The following is a 15095-nucleotide window of genomic DNA, read 5'->3' as shown; positions in this document are numbered from 1 at the left end:
GCACGTTATACCTTACGATCGGCCTGTTTGTGTCTATGTAGGATGGTGCACTCACAGCATGTGAGTACCCCTATGAGGGGAGGGTTATTTTAATAAAAGATCCTTCATTATCTTACAATATTGCGCTATGGAGTTTCTTTCTCTTGCATATAACATCATGACTGGGAACATTGGAGGTCTGCACAGTTGATTCCATTTGAGCACAGGAGTGGCTCTAAAGCGTGTTTGACAGAGTTTAATTACTGTGTCACACACTGTAAGGTGAGCGCATACGCTTTTGGGGATCACTGAAAGACACTAAGGCATGCTTTATGGTGTTGCACCTTTGGAAGAACAAGATGGAAGAGCTTCACTAATTATGGACACAAATTTTGAGCACTTTATATTACATTTCTTTGGATATACACCTTTTGAATTATAAGGACTTTTATGAGGATTGCTGCTATTTCACTCCTGATTTGGCACTTAGATTGTGTGTTTTATATTGCACTTTGAAAATTATAAGGTTTGATCACTTAGTTATTTCTGATTTATCATAGGTCAGTTTAAACACATTTATTATTTTTGTTGGGTTATTCTGGCACTTAACACTTATTGTAATCGTCTATATGGTATTTTTTCAATTTAGCGCAGACACATTTGTATTTCTTTAACTTTTTAATATGACAATTTTTTTTTTGGGGGGGGGGGGGGAATTATAAAAAAAAAAAAAAAAAAATACATTTTCCAAACAATTGTGGGCAAAAAGATTGCAACTTCAAAAAAACTCACTGTAACCCTTAATAACTTGGACTGTCATCTTTCTAAAAAGGGGTCATTGGGGGGTGTATTTGTACTGTCCTGACATTGCGGGGCCCTCAAGAAATGATAAGCAGTCAGTAAATCAGGATTGATCAATTTTCAGTGATGCATAGCTTGTAGACACAAAACACACACACATACACGCTCTATTTGTACCCAAATTTATTTTTTTTCACTCAGTGCAGCATGACTGAGTAATTGTCATTCAAAGTCGGAGCACTGAAAGCTGAAAATTGGTCTGGAAGGAAGGGGGGTGAAAGTGCCCAGTATTGAGGTGGTTAAACGGAAAAAAATAAATAAATAAACTTGTGTTTCTGATGCGATTCCATTGAAGTCTATTACACGCACACCAAGTCCCCGACCCTTTCCAAAAACGCACTGGCTGCAAAACGCAGAGATGTAAATGTGTACCGCAGGAAACCATGTTAAATGGACTGTATTGTGTTTCTGCAAACCGCACTAAAAGATGCATAGATGTGAACCGGTTAGTGTTCAAGGTAAACAGTGAGCACATTTAGTCCACATACTTGCTTGATATCTGTGTGTTGGGGTATTTCCAGCAGCTCTATGTTCTGCTCCTGTGCCTGCACAATAAAGGACTCTTTAATATCTTCGGTAGTGCAGCAACTCAAAGGAAGAGGAACAACCTGCAGGAAGGGAGGCAAATCATATTGACCATCATGCTAAGGAACAGATGCAAAACAAAGTGAGCAAACATGCTTGTACAACAAATCTGATCATATTACACAGTACTGACATACAGACCAGTCTAGTGCAAAAGGAATTAGAAAAGAACAATTACTCCAAACTTTACTGTGCTACACCATAAAACATCCTAAAAGGGATTTACCCCTTTCACTGCCATACGCTTTTTATTTTTATTTTTTTTCACCTTAGGTGGCCAGACCAGGTTCACAATTTTCTCACCTTTGTTTTTCCACTTTCAGGGTTTGTAAAAGATCACACTTTCTGAAAGCACAGAAAAAAAAAAACAAACAAACACACAAAAACCACACACTGTATGGTGTGCATGTGTTGTACCATCATAAAGGGATAACATCTTTCTTGGTGACTATACACCAATTGTGACATGTCCTCTTTGAAGGGGGTGGAGCAGCACTACAGGAGGGCACAAGGAGAAAGTGGGCAGCGATAGCTGGATAGATAAAATGCTGTACAATATTGTTCTATTAGGTGAAGCCTGTATGTACAAGGTCTGCAATACTACCATCTATATCATGCATTTGAAAAAAAAAAAAATTATAATATATACACATACACACACACACACACACACACACACACAATTTTACGAGATATACACTTACAATTAAAGTATACAGAAAAGATTAAGTCATCACAGGGACGTGTTCATCCCTCAGAAAATTAAAGTCATCATGTCAAACAGCCCTAAGCTGCCTGTACAGACTTAAACTAATGATATATGAGCTGTGAGAGTTGAGGCAACAGGAGAGGGCAAGAGACTGAAATGATCTCCCCTGATGCTCATTACTCTAATTCTCTATGTGACATTACCAGGCTAACCCGCAACTGCAACAGGTGAGCCATCAGAGGCAACATCACAATGCAACAGCAAAATTGTACATATGGAGTGGATAATTCTGTGCAATACAAGGAAAACCCTCATCAGGCAGTGTTTAGCCTCAATTTATCAGGAACCCACCTTCTGTGACATCACCAGCTCTCAAAGAATTGAAAGGCTGCATTCCAAAGTTGAGAGGTTTAAAATGTACTTGTTTATTTGCCACAGGAACATAACAGAACACACACCTCAAAAGATATGAAGTGAAACATTGCACCAACATCGGTTTTCAAAGTCTTACCTAAATTTTACGGTTTCAGCAATTGGACAGGAAGGCCAGATACGCCTGGAGCACCAGAGTTCAAACCAGTGCTCTCAGTAATGAGCATTAAACAAACCTCATCTAACATACCCCCTCAACTTCTCTACAATACAAGGCTGTGGGGGGGGGGGGGGGGGCGCGGACACTTGAGCAGAGGGGTGTGAATGGTACTTGGCTTTACCAGCACTGGAATGTAGCAGCAGAAAAAACAAAAAAAAAAAAAAACAAAAAAACAAAAAACAAACAGTATTTTAACCACCTTTCGCCCACTCACAGTAAATATACTGCAAGTGGGTGGCAGGTACATGTACGTTGCCACCTTGTTTCTGTGTTTGGGGCACACACGCACACCCCCTTCTGGCCCGTGGACAAAGCACGAGTTTTGCAGCAGATTTCAGCAAACAATTTCTGCTGAAATCGGCTGTGTCCAATCAGACACAAAGTTCTGCATTTACAAAACACAGAATTCTATGTACATAATGATATGGCTGTTTCTTCTCCATGAAAAGCGGGGAGCAAAAAAAGCCAGATTAGGAAGTAAAAGCAGCACACATTAGACTTGTTTAGGCACAGTTAACCCCTTCCCAGCCAGTGTCATTAGTACAGTGACATTACACAATATTATAACTATTGGTGTCACTACAACATCAGTGCCAATTAGTAATCCTCCAAGCCAGTGTCTGTTAGCACCAGATTGCCCACCACACTAAGTCACTGATCATTGCCATAACAGTATAGCGTCTATAACTGTAAAGTCCACACACACACTATATACTTTGTAGACACTTGTCTACAAGGTATATCGCACAAACCAATATACACTTAAAAATTTTAATTCTATTTGTTACCAAAGATGTAGCAGAATACATATTGGCCTCAATTTGATAAGTTTCATAAAAACCAAAAAATATTGGGGTTTTGTTTCTTCCATTTGCGAATAATCGCATCAACTGTGGTCACCCTCTCACTAAGCTACTTAGCGATGGTCTTGTAGCCCATTCCAGCCTTGTGTAGGTCTACAATTTCATCCCAGACATCCTTGGACAGGTCTTTGGTCTTGACCATGGTGGAGAGATTGGAATTTGATTGCTTCTGTGGACAGGTGTCTTATAAAAAAGGTAACAAGCTGAAATTAGGCGCACTACCTTTACCTGTATAGAAGACACCTGGGAGCCTGAAATATTGCTGATAGGGGATCAAATACTTATTTCACTCATTAAAATGCAAAGCAATTTAAAATATTTTTTTTTTTTTTTTTTAATTAGCCGTCGCTTAAGATGGATTTAAACAGGAAATGCCGATTGCTTAAACATAGCATGGGCAAAACATCAAACCATCACTCATTACCACTAGTTAAGGGACAGCGCAGAATGGAGCTGTGGCATTAGAACATCCAGTCACTGCTGTGACTTAAACGTAATCCTCACGTACCTGAAGCTGGAGATGCTGACTCCTGTAATTACGCTCAAACATCACATATCTCTTCTCTTTGGACTTATAAAACTTCTTTAAGGAGGCTTTATACTTTTCGCATTCTTCAACCACTTCAGTAGAGAGGTCAACCATAGCCTGGTAATGTCCAATGGGCAGGATGAGAATGTGGTCTGACATTAGGCCACCCTTTGCCAGGGCAATGTAACACTGAGGGAAAATTAGAGAAACCGATTAACATATGTATCATTAAATATTACAGGGCTGAAAAGCCCTCAAAAAAAAAAAAAAATAAAGTTAGGTACCCAGTTAAATCACTGCCGACTTCTGACTAGGCATTCCGGCTACATCTATAGGCCCTTTAACACTACAACCTTTCCATTTTGCTGTATTAATAAGCATATGTTTAGCACCTGTCTTGTCGCTACCACCAAAGCACCACAACTGATGACCACACAGTACTACAACATATGGTATGCATTGTATTCTACTGTACCTGTCTGGGTGCAAATCACAATGCCTGCAACTGTAATGCAGCAGGTTTGTTGCCATGTGCTGTGGTTAACACATGCGTGCCCTGATGCACAAGTATGACTGGGCGGCAACAGAACTAAATTTGTTCTTGGGATTGGTTATGCTTTAATTGAAACCCTAATACTAAGTTGGTACACCTCCTAAAGCCTTAGACAGTGTTCTGTTAAAATATATAGTACAACACCCAGCCCCACAGAAACATACGTGTTCGCCAATGCTGACTACAAGGTGTTTCTCCACTTCTGGACTTGCGAGACAGAACCAGCATGGTCCGGTAGGTTGTGCTAGAAGCGAAAACATTTTGATTAGAAAAGTATCCGGTAAACAGCAAAATAAGGCCTCACTAACGTGGCGAAAAAGTGCAATCAGGATCTAATGGATCCCTGCAACTGGATATACAGGTTGAGGCTGACAGCTGCAACCACTCTTCCTGCAGAATGTAATGATAGGCAGATAGTGGCTGCAGTCAGCTGGTGTTTGGATGGAATGATATAGAAAGCAAGTAGCTGCTGTTGGGGGATGCCAAGTTCATCAGGGGCTGCTGCAAGAACCAGGAGAGACTGTGTGGGGGTGAAACTCTTCCAATGAAAGTACAAAACTATATAATTTTTTCCACTCTTAAGGACTTTCTACCCAAAATACAAACTGGCTGTATATAAAAGCTAAAGTGATGTCTGTAAAATTCAGTGAACCAATTTTTAAGCCGAACTCTACCCAAATATTTGTGCTTTGCACAGAGTGAAGCAGCTTTTTGTGAAGGCACAAGGGAGATTCCAGATACAGGAAATGAGAACTCTCCCAATAATGGCACACCCACAGTGATAAAGCATTCTTTGAAAGTCCCAATTGTAGAAAGTTATAACGTCCCATCAGATTTTAACATTTGTGCCCATTTAAGAGAGATTCTTCCACTGTCTGTGTTGTCAAGACAGAAAGCAAGGTTAAAAATCACCCCAATGAGTTACAACCTTTGCACACTTAAAGTAATGAAACGAAAAAATATTTTTTAGTATATCCAAGTGCTACCACACCGATATTGAATCACTCAAAAACAAAAAACATTGATTGCTGCCAACACTGACTTGTCACATCCACCACCAGCTGAAATTCTATATAAACTAAGTGCACGTTGTTTACATAGAATTGTGACTTAGATGTTGTAAACCTCCCTGTAAGATTTGTACCTATAGGTAAGCCTTCTAGGCTTACCTATAGGGACTGTAAATATCTCCTAAACGTGCGCTGTTTAGGAGATATTTACTGTGCTGATGTCATCAGCGCATGTGCTTTGAAGGAAGAGCCTCCGGTGCAGTTTCTTCAGGAGTGTTTTCCGTGACAGCGGCTCCCATGCGCGGGAGTGACACCACATTGTTTTCGGCCAGTTACAATGTCGGTGTCCGCAGCCCTGGAAGGAAGATGGGCAAACATGGATTCGGCCCGCAGCAGGGACGATGTGGGTTTTGTTTGCAAGTGTCACATAATGTGCTAGTATGCAATGCATACTAGCACATTATGCCTTTATTTTGCAGAGAAGAAAGATATACCACATCAGGGTTTACTTCTTTTAAAGTAGTAAGATGACGGGTACAGGTCAGTTGCTTACGGTGTTTTCTTGGTTGTTTTGCCTGGCCGCCCCTCCCATCTGAGTTACGTTTCTTTCCTTGCGACTGCTTCAAATCAAAGAAGAACTGCTGTGCCGGCACATCCTGCAATTAAAACAAATAGATTTTTTAAAATTATGGTTTAAAGCCATCCAGGTTTAAATGTAGTCGTGACGTTTATATTGCAAATCTGGGGAGGGGTGGGGTGTTCTGCCGAGAAAGTGCCCTTCGGCGGATAAGGACCCCCCTCTACTGCGCAGTAGGAGTCATCGGAAATCAGCTGTACACGGCGCCTGTAAAAGGGCCCCTCGCCACGCTTCGGGCACGGCCTCGCTTGGCACTTTTTTAGTCTCCCTCTAGGTCCACATGGATGGTGGGGCTTGAACCTGGACCCAGGTGCCGTGTACAGCTGATTGAAGATTTTCAGCTTCGGCTATCTTTGGCGACTCCTAGTAGTTCGAACTGCGCAATTGCTGCTAATGCGCAGTGTAGGGGGGGGGGAAATAGACATCTTGCAAAAAAGAAATATCTGCTTTGCGCAGTATTAACAAATAGTCAATTCTAGTGCAAAGTCTGCATCTACAGCCTGAGAGCAGCCAGAGACAGCAGGAACCCTCGGGTCTACTATGACAGTGAATAAAGTTGGGCTGTCCCTCGAGAGGTTGGAGTGGAACACTGGGCAGTGCATAACAGGTTGTAGAACAGCGGTACGGGAAGGGGTATGCAGAGCATTAACAGCATGTTGCAAACCTATGATGGACAAGGTCAGCAATATTTACAGTACAGTAAAACCTTGGTTTGAGAGCTTTTGCAAGACAAACAAAACTTAAATTTTGACTTGATATACAAGTAGCGTCATGTCACAACTGAGTATAAAACAGAACAGAGGCGCCTTTAAGTGTAGCAATATGGTTACACTTAAAAGGTACAACATTTAGCAACTCACATGGTTGATTAAAACAGGCACATCTAAGTATGCAGGCATCTGGGGTAAAGTTGTCCACATAGACCATCTTCCCTTTCACAAGCGCTTCAAGCCTTGCTTTCCTGGTCACGATTGCAGGCTGACAGTGGTGAGAGCCAGCGGTGTGGAGGACAGTCTATGTGGATAGCTTTACCCCGGATGCCTGCATACTTGGATGTGCCTCTTAATCAACCATGTGAGTTGCTAAATGTTGTACTTTAAAGTGGATGTAACCCCCAATTTTTTTTTGTAGAGTATAAGATTTCCTATCATTTGAGCCCAGTCTTGCCACACAGAGTTAATCCATCTCTGAGCAATCCTCTTTAATTGTTCAGTGAGATAAATCTTGACAAAACAGAAAAACTTTGTCAAATCATCCCCCTTGCTGTGAGTGACAGGCGATTTACATATCGTGTGCACTAGCCTAAGACATGCATTGCTTTTTTTAATTCCCACCCCCACTCCTTTCTTCAGCAGCTCTGCAAGGATTGGCTGTTCCACACCTCAGGATGCTGAAGTCATGTGGTTACTTTCCTGTCTTTCCACTGGATGTTAGAGATCATAGCAGAAGTTCAGTGTAAGCAATACACAGGAGAAATGCATATTGACAAAGGGAGTGTAGAGGTGGGCGGGTACGACTCCACCCACTGAGCTCCAAACAGACCCACCCACAGAATCTGCAGTTTTTCGGCTCTCATAACAGACAGAGGGGAGACGTTTGACAGTTAAGATACATGCAGGAGGCATGTATATCCTTAGATAACCCCTATGGCAGTAGTTTAGAAAGGACGACATTGGGTTTACATCCACTTTAAATGTAACCATATTGCTACACTTAGAGGCTCTTTTCTTCTGCAGCTCCTGCTGGATTTTGCTTCTAATCCCCTTGTGGATGGACATTTTATGGTTACACAACCTATGCTATAATCTTTTTATATGGACTATAAACTGAAAGACTTAATTGTTGTGGAATGAATCATCTGAGTTACCATTATCTCTTCTGGGGAAATTAGCTTGGATATAAAAGTACTTTGGATTGCAAGCATGTTTCTGGTACAAATTATGCTCGCAATCCAAGGTTTTACTGTATTAAACTGAACATAAACCATGTTCTTGAAGCTCCAAATCACCATTTTGATGCTGCTGGACTAGTTCAACAGAGCAAAAGAATTGATTAAAGCAGGAGCCTGACCAGGACACTTTCATGAACTAAATTTTAACAGGTATCCAGTTTTATCATTAAAAGCAAACTTTAACAGTATACCGATATGTATCTAGCGATTAGAGATAACAAGGGGCTTAACCTTGGAGTTGTCCATCACATGCCATCAGAAAATTTAAAAAGAAAGCCTCTGCTCCCCTCTGGCAGACACACTCTTCTCCTGATTACATAACCCAGTCATAACTCTAAAGGGGTCCCCACCCTCATCAAAAGTCTAGGAAATGCAACATTTCAGTATAAAATACCATATTTTTTTTTCGCTCCATAAGATGCACTCATCTTGAGCATGCACTTGGTTTAGGGGCAACACTTCAAATACTACTGTTGCATTGTGAGAAATGAGACTCATAGGCATGCTGGAGACCCAGGAGGCAACAAAAAAAATTTGACACTGAAGTTTAAGCTATTAGAAGGGAATTGACCGGAGAAAATAAATACACAAAAAGGAGGACACCTACTGACTGCTGCCATAAAATGTTTATTCATATACAGGGAGCAGTGGGGATGTCTAGACAGATACTGGTATGAGTATTGGTGTAGATTTTAATTTTTTTTCTATATGAATAAACATTTTGTGGCAACCATCAGTAGCAATTTTTTTTGTGTATTTTTCTATTTGAGCAAGGCCCCTTTCACACTGGGGCGGGGGTCGGCATTAAAGCCCTGATATTGTTAGCGGCGCTTTACCGTTGGTATTCGGCCGCTAGCGGGGGCGGTTTTACCCCCGCTAGCGGCCGAGAAAGGGTTAAAAACCACCGCAAAAGTGCCTCTGCAGAGGCGCTTTGCCAGCGGTATAGCCGCGCTGTCCCATTGATCTCAATGGGCAGGAGCGGTGAATACACCGCTCCTTCCCCGCTCCAAAGATGCTGCTGGCAGGACTTTTCCCATCCTGCCAGCGCAACGCTCTAGTGTGAAAGCCCTCGGGGCTTTCACACGGGAGACAAAGCAGCGGCAATTTCGGGTCGGTTTGCAGGCACTATTAGTGCAATAGCGCCTGCAAACCGCCCCAGTGTGAAAGGGCCCTTACAGTGGAGACACTTTCCCTTATACTGGTAATTAATGTTTTGGGGCCGGCCTCCAAATTTTTGGAAATTCTCAGGTTTCTTTACAATTGGCAACAATCCCAGAAACGGGTCTTAATATATTTTTCCAAAATCTAGATAGAGGGAGCCTGGAAGAAACCTTTGGTCTCTTTAAGGAGAGTGAAACAAGGTTGTATGGATTATAATTCATGATTGCTAGCAAGATTAATGATAGAGTAAACAGCAATTTGAGAAGACATGGGCCCCATGGTCTAAACAGATGCATATCCAGCTAACCCCGTCCTCCGTGCTGCCCTCATCTCAATGAGTTCCCTAGGTTTCCCATATTACTTGCTTTTCCTTCAATTTTCAGCTCCTTTCTTGCCCTTTTCCTTTTGTCTACCTGCTTTTCCACATTTTGTTAGGACACATTTTCTAGATATTTTATGCATCGGCTTATGGTTATGCTGTTTATTGAATGTTTAGAAAAAATAGATTGAACGAGACAATTAGTGACAAGACACCTATAACATGAATATAATTTAATGAAAAGGCTGGACTACCGCACTCTGTTAACACCCTTATTGAAGACGGTTTAAAAATTATTCTGGTACAGAGTGCGGGCGTCCAGCCTTTTCTTAGATTCATTCCTACATGCAGAGCCAGCAGGTGGGATGCATTATGAGATGTCTGCCTAGAGCGGTGTTTTTTCTTCAGAATAGGATTTACTACCACTTGCTCCAGTGCCAAAAGACTGAGTTGTTCTAAAAGCAGTTTGTGCAATTGCTTCCAAACTGTTTCTCAAGCATTTGTAGTCAACATCTTGGTGGCACTACAATGTAGTTGTGTATAATGCTTCTACCATTAACATTATTCTGAACATTTGTTACCAAAAGTATTGCATTTCCACCTACCATCTGGAATTAAGAACTAAAAAATAAAAACAAAAAAAAAAAAAAAAAAAAAAAAAAAAAAAAAAAAAAAAGAAGAACAACTACCTCTGTGGCTTCAGCCACATGACTCTTCTTGCCTTCCTTTCCTGCTTTCCTGTAGGGATTTTCACTGACATCTAGTGGCTGTTTCACAAGCTCTGTTGCATCCATCAAACTCATTGGTACGATCGTAAATGCATAGATGTACTGCAAGAGAGGTTTCCAGTAATTTAATCTATTACACTTCAGAGATGCACTGTATGTATATGCCATCAATTTGTGGACATCCATTCACCACACATATGAGATTGTTGAATATCCCATTTCAAAAACCATGGGTCTCTCTCTCCCTTTTTCCTTGTGGCTATACCTGCCATCACACAAGAGTGGAATGCCATGGAGTGCATCTAGGGGGGGACTGTGCCTATTCGGATAAAAGCACTGGTGAGGTCAGGTACCATCATTAGGCTGAGAAGACCTGGCTCACAAGCCACATTCAATAGTGTTGAGCTCGGGGGTTCTAAAAAGGAGGCCAATGCATTCCACACCAAACAAATGATGTGCCTTTCTGAAGATGGCCTTGTGCAGTGTCATCTGGGAAAATAAGGGACATCCACACACTTCTGCCCTTATACTGTAGGTGTGATGGTCAGGTATTCACAAAACGCTGGCCATTACAGGCTCATTTACACAGCAATCAAACAGGGGGGGGGGGGGGGGAGAATACACGTTCAGCCCAGGATAACCCTGTCTGCCACCACATTGCCTCAGGTTAAATAATAAAGCAGTACAGAGAGCAGATCAAAACACAGGAGGAGTGGGATGTGTCCCTCTTGGGCACCAAAAAAGCTTTTACAAGCACATAATCCTATTTTCTTTCATATCCATTGAGGGGCAGTGCTAAATATTTCCATAAACACTTACCCGAGTCTTTCAGCGTTCCAGCACTGTGCCTGGCTGCAATCTTCTCTTCAATATTTTTCTCCCCTCAGACTGGCAGCAGAGAGCCACTGGATCCTGCTGCTGTGAAATTCTGTGAGGAGGGAGAAGGGGGCAGACTGAGCCAAGCTGTGTGTCAATGGACGCACGGCCTGGCTCAGGATCAAGCCCCCAGGTCTTCTCCCATAGCAAGCTTGCCATGGGGGCACACAGAGCCAAGAGTGCCAGCAGGGAACCCCAGAAGATGAGGTTCAGGGGGTCACTCTGCAAAATCATTGCACAGAGCAGGCACATAGAACATATTTTAATAAATTTCACTGTTACAATGACTAACCTTCAGAACATTCAAAAGCAGTCCAATTGAGTGATGCACAACACAGCAAATACCAAGGGGCCATACACTATACAATTTTTAGATTGCTGGGAGATACTTTCACAGCCTGAAACAGAGTGAATGTCCCTTTATGAACTGGAGACAAACACACACACACACACACACACACACACACACACACACACACACGAAGTTTAAGGCACAAAAATGAAATGCTGGGCATTAACACCACCTTAACCTTTCACAAAAGAAATGCCATCAGGATAAAAGCAGCCAGCTTCAGACACTCATCTTGCAGATATGATGGCTACAAGAAATACTAGCGGGAGTTGAAGTGCAGAGAAAACCAAATTAGACTCAAAAGAAGTCAGAGGGGAACGGACAGAAGCAAATGGAGATCCCTGTACAAATGTTTTAAGCAAAGAGTGAGAGGCCAATGGCAGCAGAATAGAAAAGGCAGAAGCCTGACCCTTGATAGGGCCAAGAGTCAAATGTTGGTCCAGACATAGCTGCAGGAAAAAAGATTCACCCCACAGGAAGACACCTGGTGTGGAATCTTTGAAACACACCACTTGGAAGTATACCGTATGTCCAGTGATAGACCTTGCAAAAAGTTATTCTTCCTACCTTTTATGATTGGAGAAAATCCGACCCAGATGCCACTGTACCTCAGCACCTAGGCTTTAAATAGTTATGCTGTCAGCAACTGAAGGGAAGGACAGAAAAATCAGTCCTCGGGACAGAAGATTGGGACAAACTGTAAGAGCGCACTGGATATGTGCGAGTGGCTTTACTTGGTCGAATGATCATTTCTGCCTAGGCCAGTTCAGAGGACTTAATGTACATGTTTGACAAAACTGGAACACAAATCAGCCCAGGACAGAATCAATCTACATCTTGCTGTGGTGAGACAGCAGATTCCTCCCTGAAGATTCGTGCACGCCATCGTTGTGGCATTGTACATTTGAATCTGGATGGGATGATCTTCCAAAGAAGCTGGTCCAAAACTGCAGAGACAGCCAAATCACTGATCCAGACACAGGACCTTGAATGACGAAGTGAGGATCTTCCAAAAACTAGCAAGGACTTCCTGACTCTAGAGCTGGATTCTTAAAGTTATGCTAAAGGTTTTTTGTTTATTTTTAAAATAAACATACATGTTATACTTATCTGCTCTGTGAAATAGTTTTCCACAAAGCAGCTCCGATCCTCTTTTTTGGTCCCGACAGCTGTCCTGGCTCCTCTTCATTGAGGGCCCCAATAGCAAGCCTCTTGCTATAGGGATACTCGAACAAGCACGCTACTGAGGTGCGCTCCTGTGAATGGACGTTGACTGCAGCAGGAGCCATTGACACTCAGGGTTTTTTTTTTTAACTTAAAAAAAACCCTTCTGGTCTTTAGAACCACTTTAAGCTACCAGACCAGGGCCAACCATGACAGATGAATAAGATTGTCCAGCGACCAGATCAACTTCAAATAACACAATGTTGCATTTTAGGTGTGTGAAATTAAATTAGGCAATGTCTGCCTTAACAAGTCTCCTAGTTTGTAGTTTGAATTCGTGACTGGAGTCTCTAAAGTTTTTCCTATGGAAGAAACACACTGGTCTGAAATGTGTCCAGGTTAAACCTGACACGCCAGCAATTGTCACTGAACAAACTCATTTGATGGTTTAAGATTCATCCAAGTCTCCAACATCTGGAAAGTTATCATGTTGTTCAATACAGCCTGCGCTGACTGTTCCTTCAAAAGAAGATGGTTCACTATGAGGATGCCATGAGAGCACAGCAGGGCTAGTATTGAGTGAGGCTGAAGAAATGGGCCAAAACTAGTACTGAGGCACCACAGCAAAGCATAAGAATAACTAAAGTGCTGGAAAGATGTAGAAGCTAGAAACTTCCTGGCAAAAGGGATGTGATGGCAGATCTGGCAGATTCCATGCAGAAAAAAAAAAATATAAATAGAAAAACCACACACACACACACACACACACACACACACACACACACTAAAAGCTTTGAGATCTAAAATGTGGTGAATGCACCTTTGGGCTAGGAAAGTAAAAATTATTTACCAGAAAGTTTTCAATCCCTTTAGAGATCTGGTTGGAAAAGTAGATGCAGAGGTGAACGTCTTTGCAGCCTTAAATAACCCAAACAGCACAAGCAAAAGGCTGATCCTCTAATTTCAGAGTGGTGCGAGCTGCATAAGAGGTAGTGAGGACTCCAAGGACAGAATAGACAGCAGAGGATAGCATGATTCCAAGTTAGAGATGTAAACACCATCAACAACTGGTACTCTGCAAGCAGCCCTAAGCAGTTGTTAGAACGCAAACTGGGAGAACTAGCACAGGCCCCAACCCCCCACCTGTGCAAAACCAGACATGTTAGGATTTCCTAATGTTAAAGAATGTATAGGAGAATAGAGAATAGTCTCAATATTCATTATTGTTATTAAATATTGATGCAGGTTTGTAGTGAAAGGGGTTATTTTAGGCTGGCTTTGTTTGCCATTATCCAATCCTCCTGTAGATGAATGTATAACCCAAATGTTGAAGAATTCTTATGTCCCTCAACAGACCTATAGGAAACATCCTTGTATGCTGTAATAGGCACCTCCCATTACATGCTGTATTTGTGGCAAGATAAGGACAGAGAAGCGGAGGTTAGTACTATATCACTAGCAGAGACTGAAGCATGTATACTTGAGAAAAAAAAAACCTATACCATCAATATCTAAATGCTGGCATTTTAAGGTGCAAGACACACTTAAAACCCCAGTGACAACATAATTACCTTTTTCTTACCGGGATTGCCCACGCTTGCCAGGGCTATAAACCGGCTCACATGCTGGGCACTTTCCTGCAAGACCACATGATTTCTGTAGAGAAAGAAAGAACTGTACATAAGAATTTATAAAATTTATATATTTCAGCAAAACACTAATTCCCTTGAATGTTGGTAACTATAGAGTGCATCAAAATGGCCATGATAAAAACAAGACAGAAAGGCTGAATGCTTTTTGAAAAACACATTGCCCCAGGTTCCTCTAAATGCTGGTCACCAAGGATGAGCTCCGGCGTGTTCGCACAGCCCACGTGCAGAGCCCGCCAGGAAGTCGGCACAGCGCTGCGCTAATCACAGGCAGTGAGACATTTTCCTGATGTGCGGCTGCAGAGATCTGGAAATGTCTCACTGCCTGTGATTAGCGCAGCGCCGTGCTGACTTCCTGGCAGGCTCTGCACGTGGAGTGTGCGAACACGCCGGAGCTCATCCTTAAATTCCATCCTGGCATTTAAGACCTCATTTGGAGGGGAAAAAAACAAAACAAAGTGGCCGATCCTTTCCTTCAGCTGAGTTTGTAGCATCCAGTGCCTAGGTCTTCAAGGGGGGGGGCGTCCCCTCCCGTCGCCTATAAGCACGATCAAGCAGCGGCACTGCCGCTATGATC

The 15095-nt window shown here is 42.3% G+C and overlaps 1 protein-coding gene across 3 annotated transcripts in view; it reads right to left on the bottom strand.

Annotated features, from left to right (window-relative positions):
* The window catches only part of CWF19L1 (CWF19 like cell cycle control factor 1), a 42793-nt gene that overhangs the window by 6049 nt on the left and 21649 nt on the right, over nt 1-15095 (bottom strand). Inside the window, exons 7-12 of one of the 3 annotated variants that reach the window (XM_073621280.1) lie at nt 14441-14525; nt 10439-10579; nt 6235-6337; nt 4836-4915; nt 4098-4307; nt 1329-1448 (exon numbers count right to left, since the gene is read on the bottom strand). In XM_073621280.1, coding sequence (XP_073477381.1) covers nt 1329-1448; nt 4098-4307; nt 4836-4915; nt 6235-6337; nt 10439-10579; nt 14441-14525 — 739 coding nt within the window. Of the gene's footprint in view, nt 1-1328; nt 1449-4097; nt 4308-4835; nt 4916-6234; nt 6338-10438; nt 10580-11296; nt 11423-14440; nt 14526-15095 lie in introns of those variants that run through there. The other 2 variants (XM_073621281.1, XM_073621282.1) reach the window with 2 other exon arrangements.

This window comes from Aquarana catesbeiana, linkage group LG03 (genome assembly GCF_042186555.1).
Source record: "Aquarana catesbeiana isolate 2022-GZ linkage group LG03, ASM4218655v1, whole genome shotgun sequence".
Taxonomy (NCBI): domain Eukaryota; kingdom Metazoa; phylum Chordata; class Amphibia; order Anura; family Ranidae; genus Aquarana; species Aquarana catesbeiana.
Note: the sequence above shows the minus strand (reverse complement) of the source record. Positions and strands in the feature narration are given on the sequence as shown.